At 44.0% G+C, this 18,962-nt stretch overlaps 1 protein-coding gene across 7 annotated transcripts; it reads right to left on the bottom strand.

Moving 5' to 3' along the window:
- Positions 1 to 1,787: 1,787 nt before the first annotated feature.
- CASP6 (caspase 6) lies at positions 1,788 to 17,511 on the bottom strand. 7 transcript variants are annotated; one of them, XM_022567120.3, is made up of 8 exons: positions 17,358 to 17,511; positions 16,597 to 16,775; positions 10,929 to 10,968; positions 8,955 to 9,101; positions 8,435 to 8,511; positions 6,388 to 6,563; positions 3,079 to 3,238; positions 1,788 to 2,419 (listed from the first exon to the last, which is right to left on the bottom strand). In XM_022567120.3, the coding sequence occupies exons 2-8, from the start codon at positions 16,640 to 16,642 to the stop codon at positions 2,181 to 2,183; spliced, it is 885 nt and encodes a 294-aa protein (XP_022422828.1). In that variant the 5' UTR covers positions 16,643 to 16,775; positions 17,358 to 17,511; the 3' UTR covers positions 1,788 to 2,180. The 7 variants fall into 7 exon arrangements, with proteins under 7 accessions (XP_022422828.1, XP_022422827.1, XP_022422829.1 ...); XM_022567119.3 differs by lacking the exon at positions 17,358 to 17,511 and adding an exon at positions 17,122 to 17,226; XM_022567121.2 differs by lacking the exons at positions 16,597 to 16,775; positions 17,358 to 17,511 and adding an exon at positions 17,122 to 17,203.
- Positions 17,512 to 18,962: the final 1,451 nt, after the last annotated feature.

The following is an 18,962-nucleotide window of genomic DNA, read 5'->3' as shown; positions in this document are numbered from 1 at the left end:
ACGTCTGGAAATTTCATGTATAGTGCTGGGGAAAAGCTGAGACTAGGAAAGTAGAAAGGATGGCTTCTGAATTCCCAAACTGTCTAAAGGAAAACCTGGGAAAAAGGGGTAGACAAGAGCCTGTTTTTGTATATAAAGTTTTATTGGAACACAGCTATGCCCACTGATGCACTGACGGTGGCTGTTCTCACACTATAGCAGCAGGGTTGACTGCAGCAGAGACAGCAGGCCTGCAAAGCCCAGCATAGTTACTCTCTGGCTCTTTACAGAAAAATTTTACCGACCCCTGAACTAGAACGTGAAAGACAATTCTCAAAGAACACTTCTGTGTTTTTAGGGCTTCGGAAAATTTGTCATGCGAAAAATGAATTAATTCTTAGTAAAGACAGCTCCCTTTGACTTGGATCTTCCCACTTGATAAAGTAAAATAAAGTTTAATTCTTCAGAGAAGGAGCTACATGTAGGTCACATTGTACTTACTTTATGACACGTGAAACTGATTTCTGAGTACCCAGGGGATGACAGCTCAGTGATCACAGGCAAGACTCTCTGACCTTTTTAGTATTTAAACTGTAGTTTCTCAAATGAGACATGTCATTTATGTTAAACCTTTATAGATCAGTTATTAACATAGAGTACGAAATTTCTACTCAAGTTCCAAGTTAAATAGATTGGAACTAAAACTAAAGGAATCCAAATTACACATTAGTTTTATTACAAAAGGATTGTTTTATCCTGAGACAACTGTTATAAACGAAATTCAACTGTGTCCCTATGGCTTCCACAGCTCAAATTTGATGGCGTTTTGACGCCCAGATAGGTAGGTACCAATGTCATCTGTACAAGAGGATTTTATTCAGATAAACCTTTGATCACATTCAAGGGAAAAAAAGATGTGTGTGTGTGTGCGGGGGGTTTGTTGAGCTTTTTAATAACATGAGCTAATTTCTCTTAGGTAACCAAAGCTGTATATTCTTTGCCTAGAGGGCCAGGCCCGTGTTCGTTCGATGAACTGAGGAGAGCTTCTGTAGTCATTTGCTCTTGCAAGAAGAGCCGGCAGCACCCGTGGGTCGGGGGTTAAAGGAAAGGTACAATGTTCAACTGACAGTGAAGTGCCTGTCATGACCACAAAAAAAGGTATAAATGTCCCACTGACCTTAGCATATAGTGGGCACGTGTTTTGAACTACAACTGAAACAGCACAGGCAAACTACTGCTTCTGAACCAGCAACTCACAAGTTTGTTATCAAAGCCCAAACTTCTAATCATATTCAGCCTCCAGCAGGTTATTAACAAAACATATTACTCAAAATTTACATATCATATTAGTAAGAACTGAATCTTAAAAGTAACATCCGGGACTTCCCTGGCGGTCCAGTGGTTAAGACTCCGAGCTTCCACTGCAGGGGGCACGGGTTCATTCGCTGGTCGGGGAACTAAGATCCTGCATGCCGCATGCCACGTGGCACAGCCAAAAAAAAAAAAGGTAACATCTATTATTCCATGAACATGATGATGGTCTGTGAGTGGGACTGCCAGACAGTGTATAGTAACTAACATGCAAGATACTGACAGAATCAAACTTTGCAAGTGTGTAGCCTCTACTGACTAAGAATTAACTGTGTTTTATATTTCTTCCTCAGAATGCCATGTAATAGTTCTTGAAGGCTTTTTTTTTTTAAAGTGAGAGCTAAAGTCCTATATAAAAAGTGATAATTCATATGTAGATTAATTTATATGACCAAGTAAAACAAGTCATCTATAAATTACACAAATGAGCAAGAATGTGAATTTGAAAAATTTAATAAAGAATGAATTTCAGATATTAAAGGAAAACAACGAATTATTAGGTTCAAAAACTTTTAAAAACATTATAAAGTTTTATAAAAAGTCACAAAATACAAGTTAAATCAGTCAGGTATTTTGAGTAACCTTGCAATTTACTACAAAAGTCAAGTATTACAAATGCTTGTGGATTTTTATTTATAGGAATTCCCTGAGGATTTCATTTCTACACATATCAAACCCCTTCACCATGTCCAATGTGAGCTGTTTTTTTGTAAAGTTCTCTCATTAGAGCTTAAGACATTTAAAATTGCTGTACCATTTAGATTGCTTCAACCTAGTGATACTTCTTTATATAAAAATACAGATACATAAAACAAAATAGCACCTATCAATCATTTAGATTTTGGAAAGAAATGCAGCTTTTTAGTTAGCATTGAGGCAAAGCAGGGCACCTGCTTCTTTCCAATTGCACTTGGGTCTCTGCAGATCTCCACTCGGCGCTGAGAAACTTTCCTGTTCACCAGCGTGAGGAGTTCTGTGAACTCTAAGGAGGACCCGAATTTTCCCAGCATCTCGCACAAATCTTGAATGTACCATGAGCCATTCACAGTTTCCCGATGAGAATAATAACCTAAAAAAGATAGACAGGAGAGCCACTGAAGTCTTCTGGTCACTTACTGTGACAGAAAAACACCTTTAGAAAGTCTGAGTTCTTAAAAATCCTTGGAGAAGACTAAGATGTGCCGTGATACAGTTTTAAAAGTTTTCTCTGTTGACTATTCTCACGTGGGAAAAACGATTAATTCCATACAGTTCTATAAAAATAGGGTTAATGCTATGTAATTTTCTCCATTTCCTGAAAATTCCCAAGATAGTAGTAACCAGGCAATGATTTCTGAGACACGCGATTAGAAGAAAGAAAAACATAAAATTATTTACTGCAAGAGCAGAGAACAACTGTCATCAGAATAGTTTTGAACGTTTCCCGCGAGCGTTACCACAGCAGCAGTGTCACCATCAGTAACTGACGTATTCTGCTGCTCAAATTCAATATAATTAGCCTTATAGCTTTATTTAACATAGTTCTCAGGAAGGATTTTTCTATAAGGTATTTTATCCTTTTAGATATCACTCTGATCACAAGGCACAAAGAAGTCCATTAAGCCTCTGAGCTTCACGACCAAATCACATGCCCCATTAGAAAGACCTCAGCCAAATCAAGCCAAGGTGAAACTTACAGGAACTTAGCCAAGAAAGCCAACTATACATTTGTATTAAACACCCACACACCTTCTGCCACAGAGTAACACATGAGGAAGTCTGCTCCAGCAGGAAGTGCATAAACCGAGGCTGCATCCACCTGGGTTAGGTTGACATCCAGCTTGTTGGTCTGATGATCCACTGCATCCAAAGGGATGACTGGCACATCGTGCTGGTTTCCCCGACATGCCTACGAGACAAGGAGGAAAATCCCCTCCTTTACCTACCTATTCTTCCCAATGCTTCATGTTCACAGTGAATGTGTGCTTCAGCACGCCTCCACTGCAACATCAACAGAAGCCACTTTATAGGCGCTTCAGAAACAATGCATTCAGGTTTAGAGCAGGCCAAAGCTGACAGGTTTTTTTCCTACTTACGTTTTCCTATAGTTAATGTTGATTGAATGGTACACTGTAAAAGGGAGAGCATCTGTGGTTTTACAGTTTCTTAGGGATTACCCACACCATGGCACCAAGAGTCACCCTTTCTTTTAAAAGCTATAGTATGTGCCTAAGTGTTTCTATATAGTCAGGTAATGTATTCCCAGATTGGGTTTTCCTTGCCAAGCGGCCACCATAAATTGTTAAGGGTCAAAATGACACCACATGACCTGAGAGGACATCTATTAATGTGCCTCCTGCCTTTTGCTCCTACTTAAAAGTGAGGGCTCAAATTCTTACTAATTCTGACTCACACAAGGGCTAACATTAATTTCTACTCAAATAACTATTATGGGCTGCATTTTGTCCCTCCCCGATTTATACACTAAGGAGTTCAATATATAACATATAACCCCCAGTATTTCAAATGTGACTGTATTTGCTGATATGGCCTTTAAAGAGATAATTAAGGTAAAATGAGGTTCTATTGGTGGGCCCTAACCCACTATGACTGGCATCCTTATAAAAAGAGACCAGGACACAGACATGCACAGAGGAAAGACCATGTGAACAGAAGCCACCTCCCAGGCAAGGAGAGAGGCCTCAGAAGAAATCAACCCTGCTGACACCTTGATCTCAGACTTCTAACCTCCAGAACCGCAAGAAAATACATTTCTCTTGTCTAAGCTACCCAGTTTGTGTACAGGCAGACCTCAGAGATATTGCAGATTCGGTTCCAGACTACAGCAACACAGTGAGTATCGCAATAAAGTGAGTCACATGGACTTTCTGGTTTCCCAGTGCATATAAAAGTTATGTTTACACTATACTGTAGTCTATTAAGTGTGCAATAGCATTATGTCTAAAAGTACAGGCCTTAATTAAGAAATACTTTATTGCTAAAAAATGCTAACCATCACCTGAGTCTTCAGCTAGTCATAATCTTTTTGCAATAGTAATGTCAAAATCACAATCATAACAAACATAATGAAAAAGTCTGAACTATGAAAATAACCAAAATATGACACAGAAATGAAGTGAGCAAATGCTGTTGGAAAAATGGCATCAACACAGGGTTGCCACAAACCTTCAATTTGTTTAAAAAACAAAAACGCTATCTTCAAAGTGCAATAAAGTGAGGTATGCCTGTACTTTGTTCTGGGAGCCCCAGTAAACTCCATACAGAGCTCTAACAAGATTCTGCTGTAGTATTATAAATGCATGCATCAGTTCTGAAATGGCTGAAGAATTAGAAGCTTTAAAAGAAACAGTTCGGATAGATTTCAGAGTTATCATATAAATAGAAGATCCCTAATATCCTATTTTTTACAGGGAGATTTTGATCTTACATAGTATTAGCAGGCTTATTTTCAGACCTTATTTTCAACTGTCTGTCTTCCTAAATGGAACGTAGAACACGTGGAACTCAGTGTTCTACTGCAGCAAGAATAAGAGCCAGCCTTTACCGGGGGCCTGCCGTGTGCCAGGCACCGTTCGAAGTGTTTTTCATGTTAGGCCAGATCGTTTTATCCTCTCAGCCACCCCAGGAGCCAGTGCTATTTTATCCCTGTGTCACAGATGAAGAAGCTGAGGCGTAGAGAAATGAAATAACTTGGCAAAACATTTTCCTCCTTTGTGGCCCATGAGTTATTTCCAATTCTCCTGTCTGACAGTGCTGGCCGCTCCCTTTTTCATGAGCAGTCTCACCGGTCATTTCTTTTTTTTTTTTAATATTTATTTATTTTTTTGGCTGCGTTGGGTCTTCGTTGCTGTGCACAGGCGGGCTTTTCTCTCTAGTTTTGGCGAGCAGGGGCTACTCTTTGTTGCGGTGTGCGGGCTTCTCATTGCGGTGGCTTCTCTTGCCGCGGAGCACAGGCTCTAGGCACGCGGGCTTCAGTAGCTGTGGTGCGTGGGCTCAGTAGTTGTGGCTCGCGGGCTCTAGAGCGCAGGCTCAGTAGTTGTGGTACACGGGCTTAGTTGCTCCGCGACTTGCAGGATCTTAGTTCCCCGACCAGGGATTGAACTCGGCAGTGAGAGCACTAAGTCCTAACCTCTGGACTGCCATGGAATTCCCCCTACACTCGTTTTCCAGGCTATACTTGACATGCGGAAACTCATCTACTCCCATGCCTTCCAGTACCACCCACCCATCCCCTCATTACTCCCAAACTTATTTCTCTAATCCGGGCTGCCTGTCTCAAGTTCTAGACCTGTATCTCCAACGACATGTCTCACAGACACCCCAGTGCAGCTGTCCAAACATGAAACCAGGGAGTCATCCTTGACTTTTTTTTTTTTTTTTTATAGCCCCCCTACTCCCTTCCTCAAGGTACGGCAGGGTGTGAAACGTGGCTGTGTCCTCCATGCCGTTCATGGAAATAGAGGATTGCAGCCCTGGAACGTGAGGAATTCTCTTTTTTGTTCAGAATCCTTACTGAGGTACCAAATGATGTTATTCAAGCCCCCAAATATTTTTATCCCTAGTACCAGTTTGGCAGTGGGTAACCGCATCTTGGCCTAAGGGAAAATGTGAAAGGACGAAGATGTGAAAGGACGAAGCAAGCTAGGACTAGAAGTCTTTATGCCCACATTCTTCCCACCGGCTAGCACGCTCTCCAGCCCCCAAACCAAACCTGGTCTGAACAGGTGGCCCTGCACTGCACTTGCCCACCAGCAGATGCTCGTCCAGCGGCTCTGCCTTGACACTGGGCTGGGCCAGGGAGCAGCACATTCGTTATTTTGAGTCATCTCCAATGTCAATCCAAGTAATAAAGATACTGAGAATCTTTATGTTAAGAAAGAATTACTGACAGCTCAAACTGCGACTCTGGCTAGGATTCAAAAAGGGCCTTTCCGATTTACTGGAGAAAGTTACTTCCGAAATCAGCTTTAGTTCTTTCTAGTCACATGTACAGAACCATGGCCTTGATAATTAAGACTATAACATAATCAGTCTTACCTGAATGATAAATATCTTGGGTTTTCCAACCAGGCTCTGACACTTGTCTCCTTTGAACAAGCCAGTCAGTGTCTGAATTTCAATCTTGGCATCATATGCATAGATGTGGTTGCCTTCACCGTGACTCAGGAAAACACACAAAAAGCAATCAGCGTCTGCATGGCTAGCGGTTGATGCTAAAAAGGCACCCAAAAGTTATTCAGAAATGAAAATAAGGTGCTTCTTATCTACATCTAAAAATTTAATTTCCTAATATTAGAATAAAGTTACATACATACAATTGAGGGAGGGGGAAAATGTGTTATTATAATATAAAATGTCTGTAATGAAACACAACTTATTTTAGTATTTAATCAAGCAATAATTTATACCATACTATATCTGATTTTTTAAAAATCCAAATTATTACAGTTCAAAGTAATAGAGGTGAACAGATTTTGTTAGCTCTCCTAAAACACAGAATAATGACATGGAAAACCTAAAGGGATTATTGTGGGGAACGCCCTTAAAAGATCCAAGTCATTTTGGCAATATAAGTTTCTTTGAATCAGCAGAGACCTTCTGGAAAGACCCAAAAACTACTACATAACACCTCCCTATGTGTCGCTGCACCTCCAAGGAGTGCAGCACCTTCACTATATGTCCGCGGCGCTCAGAGCTTCCGAAAGAGTATTAAGACAGGAGAGTGATGTCCTCCAAAGCGGAGGAGCAAGCAAAGTAGAAAACCTGGTAAGCAGCCAGTTGAAATTATTTACAGGTTAAAGAAGAACTCTGGTATGAGGTTCCTTAAAAAAATTAAAAATAGAACTACTGTATCCTGCACTTCCACTTCTGGCTATTTATCCGAAGACAACAAAAACGCTCATTTGAAAAGATATATGAACCCTCATATTCGTTGCAGCAATTATTACAACAGCCAAGATATGGAAGCGACCTAAATGCCCAACAGTGGATGAATGGATAAAAAAGAGATGTGTATATACAGGGGCTTACCATTCAGCCATTAAGAAAAGAAATCTCGCCATTTGCAACAACATGACTGAATCCTGAGAGCATTATGCTAAGTGAGGGAAGGCAGAGAAAGACATGGTCTCACTATATGTGGAATCCAAAACGCCAGCCAGCAAGCAGGCGACCCACCTCAAAGATGCAGAGAAAAGACTGGTGGCTGCTGGGGCAGAGGCAGGGGTGGGGTGGGTGTGGCCAAATGGGGGAGGGGGCAGAGGTACTAACTTCCAGTTACACAAATACGTAAGTGCCGGGGACGTAATGGACAGCATGGTGACTGTAGTTAACAATACGGTATCGCATACTGGAAAGCTGCCGAGAGAGGAGATCTTCAGAAGTCCTCATCACAAGAAAGGACAGTCTTTGTAAGTACGTATGGTGACAGACGGTCACTACATTTCCTGTGGTGATCGTTTCCCAGTGTATGCAAATATCAAATCATTATGCTGTATACCTGAAACTAGTGTTATATGTCAATTATACCTCAATTTTAAAAAAAAGAGCTCGGAAGAAAGTTTAATTACGTAAATGTTATAATAGTCCATTAACAAATTACTTAAAAATCCATGACATGTAGTGATTAATTACAAACGTAAGTTGTTAACTTACCTACTACTGCATAGTGATGTAGAAATTAAGAGATAATGTATATAAATCAACAGTATTATGAAGCCAGTAAAAACTTGGGTATGGAAGGAGTCAATTAAAAAATGACTACCCAGCATCTGTATGTAGTATTTGCATTTTCGGCTTTTAATTGCCAAATGAAAAGATCATTTCATTCATTTCTAGAGTAATAGACTGTAACTAGTGGTATATAGACTGTAACTTTGGAGGCAGAATACTTTGCAAAGGTCTCTAAATCTGGTAGGTAACACAATCAGAGAGGCGCAACCAAAACCTATAACCCATGCTGAATTAATTGACAAGCCTTTTTCACAGTACGGTTAATTATTTGGACCTGTCTTTACACATAGGATAATTGAAAACTACTCAATCCCATCAGAGGAATATGAATAAGAAAACTATTGATACCTACCCTCGTGAATTCTGAGCAGTAGTTCTTCTGCTTTAAGATCATCAAAGCATTTCACTTCAAATCCTAGATCTGAAAACCTGGAGATGATAAATTAAATTGGATGTTAGCTTATGAGCTATTCAAAGCTGCCACATACCCCTAATTATTTGAGGAATCTATACACATTTTTATGACATATAAATTGACTTTTCTTTAGAGAGAAAGAAAAATCAAATATGACAATGATCATTTTCCTTGATAACCCTCGGTAGGAAGGGATTTATTCATGATAACTGATTTAAGTTACAATACTGCCATCTACTATGCAGATAGACTTATAACAATGCAAAGAATGTTAACATTTAATAGAACAGGATTAGGGGGGAAATTCAGGCAAGTTCTTAAGGGAGGCTGTGCCCAAATGAGGTTCATCCTCAAATACTCTTGCTCTGTCTGTTATTTCATCAGTGTGGACAAGTTTTGATAAGTAGTTATCACTTAAGTATCTCACCATCTCGACATATAGATCAAACCATACTACCTGCGCTTAAGACTGTCTCTGTCGGCGCTGGTGCCCTGCCTGTCTGGTAGGGTTAAGTGCCAGAAGAACCTCTCATGATTGAAGATTAAAGCAATTCCTCTCCTCTTGTGGTCCATTTTGTACGTTTCTGCCGGATCAAACACTTCTCTGTTTATGAAAAGTTGTAAAAACAATCACTTAAGTCATATTAAATAAAGAGCTCCTCCAAGCCCAAGGTCAACATATAGAGTAGATAGAGGTCTGCTGCGTCCACCTCCTCTGCCAGGCGGACAGACCACTGGTGTGCCCCAGGGAAGCCTCCCAGCCACACTGGCAAGGAAAGTCCTGAAATATTGGGTGGGCCAAAAAGTTCCTTCGGAATTTAAGTAAAAGACAGACACATTTTCCATCTTCACCAAGAACTTTATTGAACAACATATTCACCGTTTTGTTGCACTACCTTCTGCCATTTTTCAGGCAACTTCAATTCCATCTTCTCAAAACTTTTTATCTTTTTGAGCAAAGAACTGTTCCAGGTGCATTTTACAGTCTACCAGGGAATTGAAATTTTTTCCATTAAGAGAATTTTGTAAAGACTGAAATAAATGGAGATCTGAAGGCGCAATGTCTGGTGAATACGGCAGATGAATCAGAACTTCCCAGCCAAGCTGTAACAGTTTTTGCCTGGTCATCAGAGGAACGTGCAGTCTTGTGTTATCCTGATGGAAGATTAGGTATTTTCTGTTGACTAGTTCTGGACGCTTTCATCGAGTGCTGCTTTCAGTTGGTCTAACTGGGAGCAGTACTTGTTGGAATGAATCGTTTGGTTTTCCGGAAGGAGCTCATAATACAGAACTCCCTTCCAATCCCACCACAGACACAACATCACCTTCTTTGGAATGAAGACCGGCCTTTAGTGTGGTTGATGGTGGCCCATTTTGCTTGCCCCACGATCTCTTCCATTCCACATTATTGCACAGTATCCACTCTTCATCGCCCATCACAATTTGTTTTAAAAATGGAACGTTTTCATTACGTAAAGAATCGCATGCGGAAATACGGTCAAGGTTTTTTTCACTTGACTTATGTGGAACCCAAACATCGAAGTGACTGACGTAACAAAGCTGGTGCAGGTGATTTTCAGTGCTTGATTTGGGTATTTTGAGTATGTCGGCTCTCTCCCGCGTGGTATAACGTTGACTGTGCTCAATTAATGTCTCGAGTTGATCGCTGTCAACGTCAACTGGTCTACCCGACCGTGGAGCATCGTCCAGCGAGCAATCTGCAGCACGAAACTTCGCAAACCACTTCCGACACGTTCGATCAGCCACAGCACCTTCTCCATACGCTGCACAAATCTTTTCTTGCCTTTCGGTTGCATTTTTACCTTTCTTGAAATAATAAAGCATAATATGTTGGAAATGTTGCTTTTTCCCTTCCATCTTCCATATTAAAATGGCTACACAAAAATTCACCAATTTTGATAAGTCTTTTTTCAAATGCATGCTGATGTGACGGCTGTCACAATACAATCTAACAAAATTGTTTTGAATGAAGTTAAAGACAACTAAGTGCTACTAGAGCCATCGAACGGAAGAAAGCAAACAAGCTTTTTGGCCCACCCAATACTCCTGTACCAACGGGTAACAGCAGCCATGCTGAGCACCCCTACGCCCACCCCAGTCCCTCTGCATGGGTGTCTTTCCCCCAGGTCTCCAGGAGTCAGCGACCAAGGACAACGGCCTGGCCCAGGCCTAGCCCCAGGGCCCATGCCATCCCAATTGTTCAGTATTTTGACCCTCAGTCTAGGTCCCTTCACAGCCAGGGGCAGCACACCTATACTAACCTGCACATCTACAAACCAACCCTCCAAATGCTAAAACCTGACATTCTCAGTTCTGCTTTCTAGCTCCCAGGTCCCTTTCTTGCTTTGATTTCTATAGGCTGATCATGATCAAAGGAAAAGACCTTTACTGGTAAAGAGCACATTTTTACCTCGTAGGGAAGGCATCTGTTTCTGTCATGTTTTGTTCACCTATTAAAAAAAAGTTGGGTTTTGTTAATATACTTTTTGACTTATGGTCATAAAACACATCAGGAACTCCCAGCTCCCTTGACTCCTATACTCTTAAGCCCCTTCTGTCTTGGTTAGTTTAAAGGTCAAAGTATGTGAGAAGGAGTAAGGGAGAAGGAAGGGAAAGTGCTATGAATAATAAACAAATTAGAGTGGCATGGACTTAGATACACTACCAAATGTAAAACAGATAGCAAGTGAGAAGCAGCCGCATAGCACAGGGAGATCAGCTCGGTGCTTTGTGACCACCTAGAGGGGTGGGATAGGGAGGGTGGGGGAGGGAGATGCAAGAGGGAGGGGATATGGGGATATATGTATACGTATAGCTGATTTACTTTGTTATAGAGCAGAAACTAACACACCATTGTAAAGCAATTATACTCCAATAAAGATGTTAAAAAAATAAATAACTATAAATTAACAGCTCAATTTTTTCTCACCCCCAACTCTTACATGCAAAATAAAACAGATTAGAAATGGAGAAAATTTTAAAAAAATTTTTTAATGGAGAAAATATTACTCAAACACATTCGTTGCAAAATATGTCTAAAGTAACAAATGTAGCTCTGTGATTATACAGCTCAAATGAAATATGAAATTGCTTGATATTGCAGAAAATGTTTTTGCAAATATTCTCTGAAACAGAGAAGGGATTAAGTCAAGCAAGAGAACTGAACAGAGCGTGGTTAATACTGGATTACCCTGCCACCTGGAAGAGGTAGACGTTTGGTGGAGGAAGGGAAAGGGCAAACGCTCAGACTTTGATCTCCTGAATGACACATGTGCACTTACGACCCTGTAATCGGGACCCTCTGCTCCTGACCCACGAACAGACTTCCCCACCCCCGAGACAGCCTCTCACTGAATCCCTCTCTACTCCCGGGAACAGTGCTGTGCAACAGAGCTCTCTGCAATGACAGAATTCCCTACACCAGAGCTGTCCCATAGGGCAGCCACTGGCCACATGTGGTCTTGAGCACTTGAAATGTGGCTAGTGTAACTGACGAACTCAGTTAATTAAATTAATTTAAACGTGTGGCCCGTGGCTTCTGTACTGGACAGCACAGTCTAAGCATCTTCTACAAGGGCCCATACGCTCATAAATCTGTTTTTACCTGATAAACTTAAGAGCTTAAGAGGGGAGGGGAGAGAAGGTAATACAATATCAACAGTATAGCAAGATGCACCTCTCAGTTGAGGTCTTTGAAGGAAGCGCAACAGACCCTAAGGGTAGACTCCTACCCATCATCTCCTAGTCAAGAGGGTGGGGTCCCCCTCTCTCCTTGGAGTCTTCTCCCTGACGCCTGACTGTTCTAACCTCGCGTCTCCTCACTGACAAAAATCCGCCCAGGGAGGGAGGATGAGGTGAGATGGGGAATTCAGCTCCAGGGCCCTTTACCAGTCACTCTCAGCCTGTTCGTCACGTAATGCAGCCAGCATTCCAGCCAAGACCCCACAGCGGCCTTCCCCTTCCCCTTCCCCCTCCCCTGTGCCATAGGCCCCAATCAGTTTTTCTTAACCTTTTGCATCAGTTCCTGGCCTGGGTGATAAAATGCAGATTCCTCGATCCTAACCCTGACTTACAGAATCAGAATCCTGGGAAAGGTGACAATCTGCATTTTTAACAAGGTGATTTTTACTCACACCAAAGATGAGTCAAAAGCAGCCTCTAGTGCATCCTCCCCACACTCCCAAAGTTTCCGTGCTACCCCACATCCTGCTCTAAGGTGGATACTTCATATTCCACACCCTGCTTTACTGGGAATACTTCCTACCAAGCAATCCTCTATCCAGGGGGACTTCCCTACTGTACAGCTGCTCTACTGGGGGATTTCCTACTCCACGCAGTGTTCTAAAAGGGATCCCACCGACTCCACCCACTGCTCTACTAAAGGTCACATGGTAGCTCATACACTGTTCCACCAGAACACTTCCTCCTCCACACACTGATGCTGTACACGCTGTCCTCCCAGGGACAGTGCTTACTCCACACACTTCTCTACTAGAACACTTGCTGCTCTGCACACTCGACCCTGGGGATCCTTCCTACCACGCACAGTGCTCTCCAGGGATCCACAAACTCCTCTACCCAGAATACTTCCTGTACCACACACCAGTCTACTATGAAATCTCCAGCCCTACTCCACTAGCAGGGCACTTCCTTCTCCACACACTGCTCTACTGGGGACACGTCCTACCCCACACACTGCTGTACAGCTGATGCTTCCTAATAAGACACCCCTCTACTTGGGATGCTGACCCCGTGAGCACACGGCTCTCTGGGGGATACTTCCGATTCCACAGTTATGCCCAGGATACCTCCTCCTACACACCCCGTTCTACCAGGGTTACTTCCGGTGCCACACAGTGTTCTACCCGGGATACAGAAACTGCTCTACTCGGAATACTTCCGACTGCACACAGTGATAAACCGGGATGCTTCGTGGTCCACACACTGCTCTGCTACGGATACTTGGACTCCACGTACTGCCCTACCTAGGACACAACCTATTCCACACCACGCTCTATCCTGGAGACTTCCTACTTCACACACTGATCTACCAAGGTTACCTGGAAGCACCCACACACCACTCTCCCCGGGACACGTCCTACTCTTCTTACTCTACAGATCACTCTACCCAGAATTCTCCCCACTCCACACACTGCTCTACGGAGGATACTTCCTTCTCCGCACACTTTCCACCGGCGATACTTCTGGCTCCACTCAGTGCTCGCCCGAGGATACATCCTACCTTTCCTACTCCACACACTGCTCTCTGTGACATACTGCTTACTAGGACGGGGCTCCACCGGAGCAGAGTTCCTTAATAGAGAGACCTCTTTACCGGGATACCTCCTCCTCAACAGCGCTGTGCCCAGGGACACTTCCCTCCTGCACTCAGTGCTCACCTAGGGCACTTCCTGCCCCCACGCACGGCTCCACTGAATGTACATCCTACGCTTCCCACTCCACAAACAGCCATACCCAGAATGCTTCCTACTCCACACGCTGTTCTCCTGGGATACTTCCCACTCCACACGGCTCTATGGGGCATGCTTCCCACTAAGACTCCCCGCTACTCAGGGATGCTGCCCTTCTGAACACGCTGCTCTTCGAGCGCATAAACAACTCCACCCAGAAGATTTCCTACAACGCACTGATACATCATGATACTTTCTAGTCCACACGCTGCTCCCCCTGGGACACTTCCCACTTCTGACAATGCTCCACTGGGGATACTTCGACACCCTGCTCTTCCTAGGCTACGTCCTACTCACACACTGTTCTAACTGGGATTCCTCCTGCCCCACAACTGCTCTCGCCCGAAGAGCTCCACACCCTGTCTACCGGGGTAACTTCCTGCTCCCCACACTGCCCTACCAGAGCAGTGCAGGGTTTTCTCTCCTTCCATTTTCAAAAGCTTTTGTTCCGGGATCCTTTTAATAACCTCACGTGCTTATCATTAAACCACTTATACAATAAAGAAACAGAACCACACAAACTAAACACATGAAATCCATATCTGAAAGCCAATCACCTCCTTCACCCGCCAAGAACCTGCACAGGCTGGAGAGCACCTGAGTCTCTTCTGTGATGCCCAGAGTAGTGGCAGACCCAGCAGTTCACCTCTCCCAGCTTTTGCACCTTGTTGGCTAGTGAGCCTAAAGCAGCTTGAAGTGTCCCTGGCGGAAGCTGTGCCAACTGGCCGGTCACCAAACTAACTCAAGACCTTGAGGGTGAAAGCATTGGAGAGGTACACCCGACTGGGTCTTTCAAGTTCCTTTTTCACAGTCTGAGGAAGGAGCTTCACAATTCTCCTGGGCTGGATGTAATTTATGCTGTGCATTTGGGTCATCTCAAATACTGCCCTCAGCTTACAGACTTAGGAAAGATGGCCAGTTTTAAGTAGCTCAAGATTAATTTGTTTAAAATGACATTCAATTTCAAAGTAAACAGATAGGACAATCTCAGTGAGGCATTTTTTAAAGGTTTTTTTTTGTCGTCACTGTTAACATGATAGATGTAGAAAGACACTGGGCTGTGAAAACTTCAGTTCTGATCCTCACAGGCTCTAACCTTCACTCTGCTATAAACAGACACCCTGTATCCTGCAATACCAATTACTGACCAAGTCCAGCTGCCACTCTGTTCTAGCAGTTTGTTGAATCAGAACAGAAAGCTATGAAGACAGACATTAGAACTGAGGTTCCAATACTTTTCCTGGAGTTGATCAATTTTACCCTGCTTCCAGAGAACATACAATGCGACTCTGTCGCAGTCACTTTAAACTGCATGTACCTAGCAGACCAGCTTTCAGGAAGGGTGTGCTTTAACAAGTATCATCGTACTGCATGAGTACAAACAAACTGGCTTCGTTGACATGGAGAAAATAAAGCTTAATGAGGGAGATTCCCTATATAACATTTACAAATTCCTGTTCATTGGCAATCTTTTCATCAAAAATGGTTCCAAAAAAAAAAAAAAAGGTTCCGCCACTAAACCTGACTCTTGACCTCTTCTCCCCTCTCCTTGCCTCTGATTTAAGCAATTTTCCTCTCCACCATAATGCAACCACGATCTCTTTGCTCCTTAAACAAGTTAAATTTTTACAAAACCAATCAATCATTCCTTGCAATTTTCCTCTCCACCATAATGCAACCACGACCCCTTTGCTCCTTAAACAAGTTAAATTTTTACAAAACCAATCAATCATTCCTTTTTCCTCCACACCTTAATCTGTTAATGCCCCCAGCTACCATTTGTTGATGGCGTGGCACTTTAGATAACTTTATCTCACTCTGCTCCACAGGCTCTGTGAGACAGAGAAAGTGCAAGAGATTTGTCCAAGGTCAGTGCCCTGGAGTTGGTACTGAAGACCCCGTTCTGACTGTAGATTCCAAAGTCCCTACACTCCCTGTCACCATGTTAAAACCGCTCCCACCAGAGAGAGACCAAAAACCTTTCTAAACTAAGTGTTTGTTCATTTCTCCCAACTTCTTCAGCATCTACTGTTGTCATCTGCATTCACTGCAGTATCTACGAAAATCTACCCACGTTCCCTATCAACAACTGATTAATCCTACCTTGAGTGACTCATGTCAGGCCTGGAACACACTGGAAAAGGGGTGGGGTGGGGATTGAAAAGGGAGCAAGTAGGAAAAGGAAGGAAGCCATAAAAAGAATGGTGGGCGACATGCGGTGACTAGCGGTCCCTCAAGCATCTTGGACCCCTGCCCCAGCTTCCCACCCCTCACCACTGGTTCCAAAAGGGAAATGGCCACTGGACCTCGCACTGTCCATCAGGGTAATGCCACTTCCTCCTGAACAACCATGGTGACTTTTACAACTTGCCTCTGGGGCAAAAGGCTTGTTTTGTGCGGCGAAGAATAAAAAGCTCTGAAATAAAGGCACTCTGCATCGACTGACTGCCAGCGCTTCAAACCACCCCCCACTTTTTTTTTTTTTTTTTTACTATGGCCAGAATTTCTAAACCTTATCAGTAAAATAATAAGTGACAGGGAAGATCGTTCTAAAGCATGCGTTTAGCAGTTGATCATTTTGTAGAGAATAGTTACTGTGGCTTTAACTTAAATTCACGAACAACTGCAGGTTTCCTGGAGGCAGGAGAGCCATGGCGGCTGTGCAGCCGCCGACGCCTGGACTTCGTCTCCAGGTTCAGAGCGGGCAAGCCCGGGGGCCTCTCTGCCCAAGCACTGCCTCGGGCCGGTCACGCTCCATTGTTACTGCAGGCAACCACTTCTTTTAACTGAGAAGTGAGAAAACAAAACAAGATCCAACCTCCAAAAGTTAACTTTCTTATGACCAGGCGCAGTTAAAGTTTAAATAGCCCCGACGGTTAGAGAGAGATCAGCGCCCGGAGGACAAAAGCGGCCAGGGCACGCTCCAGCGCTCGGCGCCGCCACCAGGGACCGCAAGGAGGCGGCGGCTAGGTTCCCGAGTTGTTTTTCTGAGCCCAGAAGTTAAGCTGCGCCCACCGGACCTGAGCGCTTCCCTCCAAGACCCTCAGCTGCTTCTGGCCGCCGAGGAAAACCGGAGGAGCCCGCGTCCCCACCCCCGCCTGCGCGCCCGCCCCCCCGGTACCCGCCGCCTACCTGCACCGCGAGCCCCGCGGAGCCCTGGCACCGAACTCATCGCGGCAGAGCGCGCAGCACCGACGCCCGGGCGGCCTCCTCTTCCTGAAGCCGGGCTGCAGCCCCCGCCCCTTCCTCCACCCCGCCCCCGCCTCCGCTACCCCCGCGCCCTCGCTCCCTGCCCGCCGCCTGCCGGAGGGTGGGATGGGGTCGGTGGTGGCAGTGCCCCGCGCAGAGTTAAGGCCCCTTTCCCTCACGCGGAGTTCGCCGAGGCAAGAGCGCCCGGGCAGGGCGGGGGACCCGGTCTCCTCCGCCTGGCGCCTTGGAGAGCCGAACCCTGCCGTAGGGAGACGTCAGATTCCGTCCCGAGCACGAGCGGCGGCCCCGGGGTGGGAGGCTCCAGGCAACTGTAGATGACCTGCAGCGAGCTCCACGCTCAAGCCCCGCCCCAAGCGTTTGCTCCTCCTCACTCCCTCAAAGGTGCAGGCTGTTGTGTTCCTGCTTCCCTAGTACTCCTTTCTCCAGTACGAGTTATTTATAGGATTTGTTAAGAATTTACAATACTTTAAAACGCTCTGTTTGTATAGCGGATTCGGGCCAAAGTAAACTAGATGCCACTCCAGGATTCTCAAATGTGGCTTTTATAAGTAGAGGTAATTCGGGGAAGGAATCATGCAGAAATTAGGAGCCCGGACTTCGGGGTCTGTAGACTATGGCTTTTAACGACCCAGAGCATGTCTGTTACATTTAATTGAGCTCCTCTTCGGGTGGTTGGCTAGTGTGTAAATTTGCTTCAACGAACAACTCTGAATCGGAAGAAAAGGTGGCTTCCTCTTTCCCAACTTCTCTGGGTCTTGCCATTTAACAAGTAACCGACATCAGACTGGGGGAAAAATGTGTTAAGGCACCATTTCTAATACATTAAAATAAGTATAAGGGATCCGTCTTCTATAAGCATCACCCCTTTATTGGGGAGGGAAAAATAAAATCTAACTCGGTAACTCCTACATGTACTTGTGGTTCAAAAGTCTTGCTTGGTCATGGAATAGAATATGAAATCAAAGGATTTTACTCACTCCACGCCACTTACTGTTCAGTTCCTTGTAGGCATAAAATATTTCAGGAATCACTAGCTTTGTTCCTTATTCTGCGGTGAAGACATGGAGTATCGGTATCTCCCTCGTATGGTGGTTGTAACAACTGAGTTAAATCACTGTATTCAGAACAGTGCCTGGCTTGTGAAGAGCTCAATACATTTTTACTGCCACCACCTGAAGCTTATGGAAAGTAAAACTGGCCTTCTTACGGTTTCCCCATTACGAAGCAGTTGCTTAGTATGTAGGAGGTGCTCAATAAATATTTATCCATTGAATGAGATTCAGGGTTTCAGCATATGCACTCTGGACTTTACCCAGTTTGAATGAGTTATCTGACCACCAGAGCTTCCGGTCCTTCTGCCTGGTTTTCAGGGTCTCCTCTACTTGAGCCCTGAAAACACTCCTTATATAGAAGCGGAACTCCAACTGGCTGACCTTCCATTTATCTGAAAGGAGCAGATGAAAGGAATTTATTTTTTCCCCCTAAGTGTCTTGTTATCTCAGAATATTGTATTGCTTTTATAGCATGTGGTTATATATATTGTCTACCTTAAGAGATATAAATACAAAGCATTAGGATACTTATTTCACAATTATAAATGCTAAATTCCAGCTTTTTAAAGCAATAGCTATCCCCCCAGTAAAAAGGGTAAGTGCTTGGGATTGGAAAATGGGCTGCCTAGGTTCTAATCTTGACTCCATTTTATTGGCTGTGAGACCATGGACAAGTACTTAAGGCAGTTTAACCTCCCCCAGCTTCAAATT

This window comes from Delphinapterus leucas, chromosome 5 (genome assembly GCF_059928025.1).
Source record: "Delphinapterus leucas isolate spDelLeu-1000000601 "Yukka" chromosome 5, BTC_Dleu_Yukka2, whole genome shotgun sequence".
NCBI classification, from domain to species: Eukaryota; Metazoa; Chordata; class Mammalia; order Artiodactyla; family Monodontidae; genus Delphinapterus; species Delphinapterus leucas.
The sequence above is the reverse complement of the archived record's forward strand: the minus strand, read 5'-3'. Positions and strand labels throughout refer to the sequence as shown.

What these genes read in the sequence shown, in the direction of transcription:
- CASP6 (XM_022567120.3), bottom strand. Translation starts at nt 16,642, where the DNA reads ATGGCTCTCCTGCCTCCAGGAAACCTGCAGTTGTTCGTGAATTTAA. An exon ending in AGAGACAGTCTTAAGCGCAG is followed by an intron (nt 8,512 to 8,954) that starts GTAGTATGGTTT and finishes TATCATCTCCAG; the next exon opens with GTTTTCAGATCTAGGATTTG. An exon ending in ACTGCTCAGAATTCACGAGG is followed by an intron (nt 6,564 to 8,434) that starts GTAGGTATCAAT and finishes GTGCCTTTTTAG; the next exon opens with CATCAACCGCTAGCCATGCA.